This window comes from Phaseolus vulgaris, chromosome 3 (assembly GCF_000499845.2).
Source record: "Phaseolus vulgaris cultivar G19833 chromosome 3, P. vulgaris v2.0, whole genome shotgun sequence".
NCBI classification, from domain to species: Eukaryota; Viridiplantae; Streptophyta; class Magnoliopsida; order Fabales; family Fabaceae; genus Phaseolus; species Phaseolus vulgaris.
The window spans coordinates 13,663,355-13,665,854 of record NC_023757.2 but is presented as its reverse complement, the minus strand read 5'-3'; the positions used below and the strand labels follow the sequence as shown (position 1 = coordinate 13,665,854).

The following is a 2,500-nucleotide window of genomic DNA, read 5'->3' as shown; positions in this document are numbered from 1 at the left end:
ATCCAACATAAGGTATTTGAGTTCATTTATTTTTTCTTTTTTAATTCAATTCAATTCATATGAATATTGAAGTTTAAAATAAATCCAAACTACAAGATCATACTATGAATTTAATTTCACAAACTAAAAATAGTAAAGGGAAAAAAAATCCTCCACTAGTTATTATTAAAGGTGCCCCTTATAGGCACTTTATAACATTAAGGTGCGAGTTGGATATGTCCATAGGTAGGTAATTTAACTTTTGATTCCTTTTTGTATTGCATGACAAGATTATTTGAAAGCCCAAAGAATCATTAGAGAGTGTTGCTTACAAAATGGCAAAGATGGTGTTACTTTCTAATAAAAGAAGTGAATCAAATACATGAAACCAACTTAACCATCACTGACATTACATGAATAAACTATCATATCAAACTAATCTTTTATTTTTAAACCATATATTTGGTTTATGCTACACATGCAAAGAAAGATACCATAGTGAACATATATTATTATTATTATAACTAATATAATATAATATTATATAGTATAGTATAATGGTCCAAGTTGAGGCTTAGACAGTTGCTATTGGCCCCAAATTAATGTTGGATGACTCCATGGCCTTCATAGCTTGAAATCTTGGCTCTTTGGCCTGGAATTTAAGGCCAGCATAGAGCTTCATGTAATCATCAAAAACAAACTTGGGATAAACTTGGCTACTCTCATCTTCCTTCACCATGGCTGCTGCTGGAGCAATCACTGCATCATTGCCTGGATTGTAAAACGAGGCTATGGACATTCTGTTCCCATCACTTTGGGTAATCACACGGTGCACCACACTCTTGTATTTTCCATTTGTGATCACCTGTTTTTACCAGAAACACCAAGCTGTTCAATTATTGGACAATTTTTTTGCATTCTTTCCCCCAAGTTATTCCATTCCCTGTCACCTTTCTTTTCAATATGATAAGGAACTTAATAAGGAACAACAATGTGTTCTCAGTATAAAAGTTTTTACTCTGTCAAGATGGGTATTATTTTATGTTAATAAACACAACATTTGTTTACAGTGTCAATTAATGTATTGTTCATTGTATGTCATTAAGCCAACATGATTTGAGATTTGGGTAAAGTGAAAAATTATAATATTGAGGAAGTGCATGTGCATGTGTGTATGTTTATTTGTGAATATAGAAAAGCAATATACCTCAAGTTGGTCTCCAAGGTTGATGACAATGGAGTGGCGCATTGGGGGAACATCAATCCAGTGACCATCCTTGAGGAGCTGCAATCCACTGACCTTGTGATCTTGGAACAGTAGAATGATGCCACCAGCATCTGTGTGAGCTCTCAGACCCTTTATGAGCTCTGGCTTGGGACAAGGAGGGTAGTTGCTAACTTTGGTGCCAAAATTTGGACCCTTTGACCCATAGAACACCTTCTTCAGATACCCTTTCTCCAGCCCAAGATTCTCACACAGCAAGTCAAGAAGTAGCTCAGCCAGTTTCTCCAGTTCCACTGCAAAATCCTTCATCACCTTCCTGAAACACCCTCATAAAAAAAATGGTCTCTGAATCACTCACAAAAAAGAATGACTCAAACAAGTACATATATAGTGGTGTGGAGCAAAACCTGTGATCTTCACCAAGATCAGGGATCTCTGAAATGTTAGAGACAGGAAGATGGCGCAAAAAGAAGGTGCTTTCCCAGTCCAAGTCATTGATTTCAGACTGAGCAGACTCCAAACCTTTGCTTGCTACCATTTCCTTGAACCTTTGTTCCATACACGTTCTGTAGTGCTCTTTTGTGAGCCTCTCCACGGAGTCCATCAACTCTAGGGATATCCCATGGTTCACCAACTTCACAAAAGAAAACAAAAACAAGGAATATGTTATCCTACAAAGCCAAAACGTTTGATTTTTGAAACAAAAACATGAAGGAGAACATGGACAACTTGGAATAGATGTTTGAAAGTACCTCAAAGAAACCCCAATTCTCACAGGCATCTTTTATTTTCTCCATGGTTGCTCCTCTCTCTTCATTGTTAAGGTTCCCCATGTCAACAACTGGAAAATTCTCCATTTCTAGATTTTCTTTTTCTCTCACTTTAATAGCCTCTGCGAATGTATATGCTGTGAGGAGTGCCTTTGTCCAGGGAGCAATTTATAGAAACCAGAATGCCTAATCAACAAATTATTTAATTCAAATATATAAAACAGATAAAGTTATGCCTTGTCTAGTGCTCTTCATGGCTACCTTCCTATTAAAATTTAAATTTAAATTCTTAACAAATCAATTAAATATTTTGTAACAAAAAATTTATGTGACTAATCTTTTCAAAAACTGAACATCCTCCAAGTGTTGGGTGCTCTGTTTCCACTCTAAGCACATATAATTATAAATACCGTTTCAGCTCAATATGTTCATACTTTTGTAAAATATTAATTTCATTTCTCAAATTATACTTAAAGTACAATTTGTTAAAATACTTTCTTAAAGATAAATTATTAGAGCTCGTATA

The 2,500-nt window shown here is 35.1% G+C and overlaps 1 protein-coding gene across 1 annotated transcript; it reads right to left on the bottom strand.

Annotated features, from left to right (window-relative positions):
* Positions 1–307: 307 nt before the first annotated feature.
* On the bottom strand, positions 308–2,150 carry LOC137806739 (1-aminocyclopropane-1-carboxylate oxidase). Its single transcript, XM_068606998.1, has 4 exons — positions 1,957–2,150; positions 1,612–1,838; positions 1,187–1,520; positions 308–844 (listed from the first exon to the last, which is right to left on the bottom strand). Exons 1-4 carry the CDS (start codon positions 2,059–2,061, stop codon positions 554–556), a joined length of 957 nt encoding a protein of 318 aa, XP_068463099.1. The 5' UTR covers positions 2,062–2,150; the 3' UTR covers positions 308–553.
* Positions 2,151–2,500: the final 350 nt, after the last annotated feature.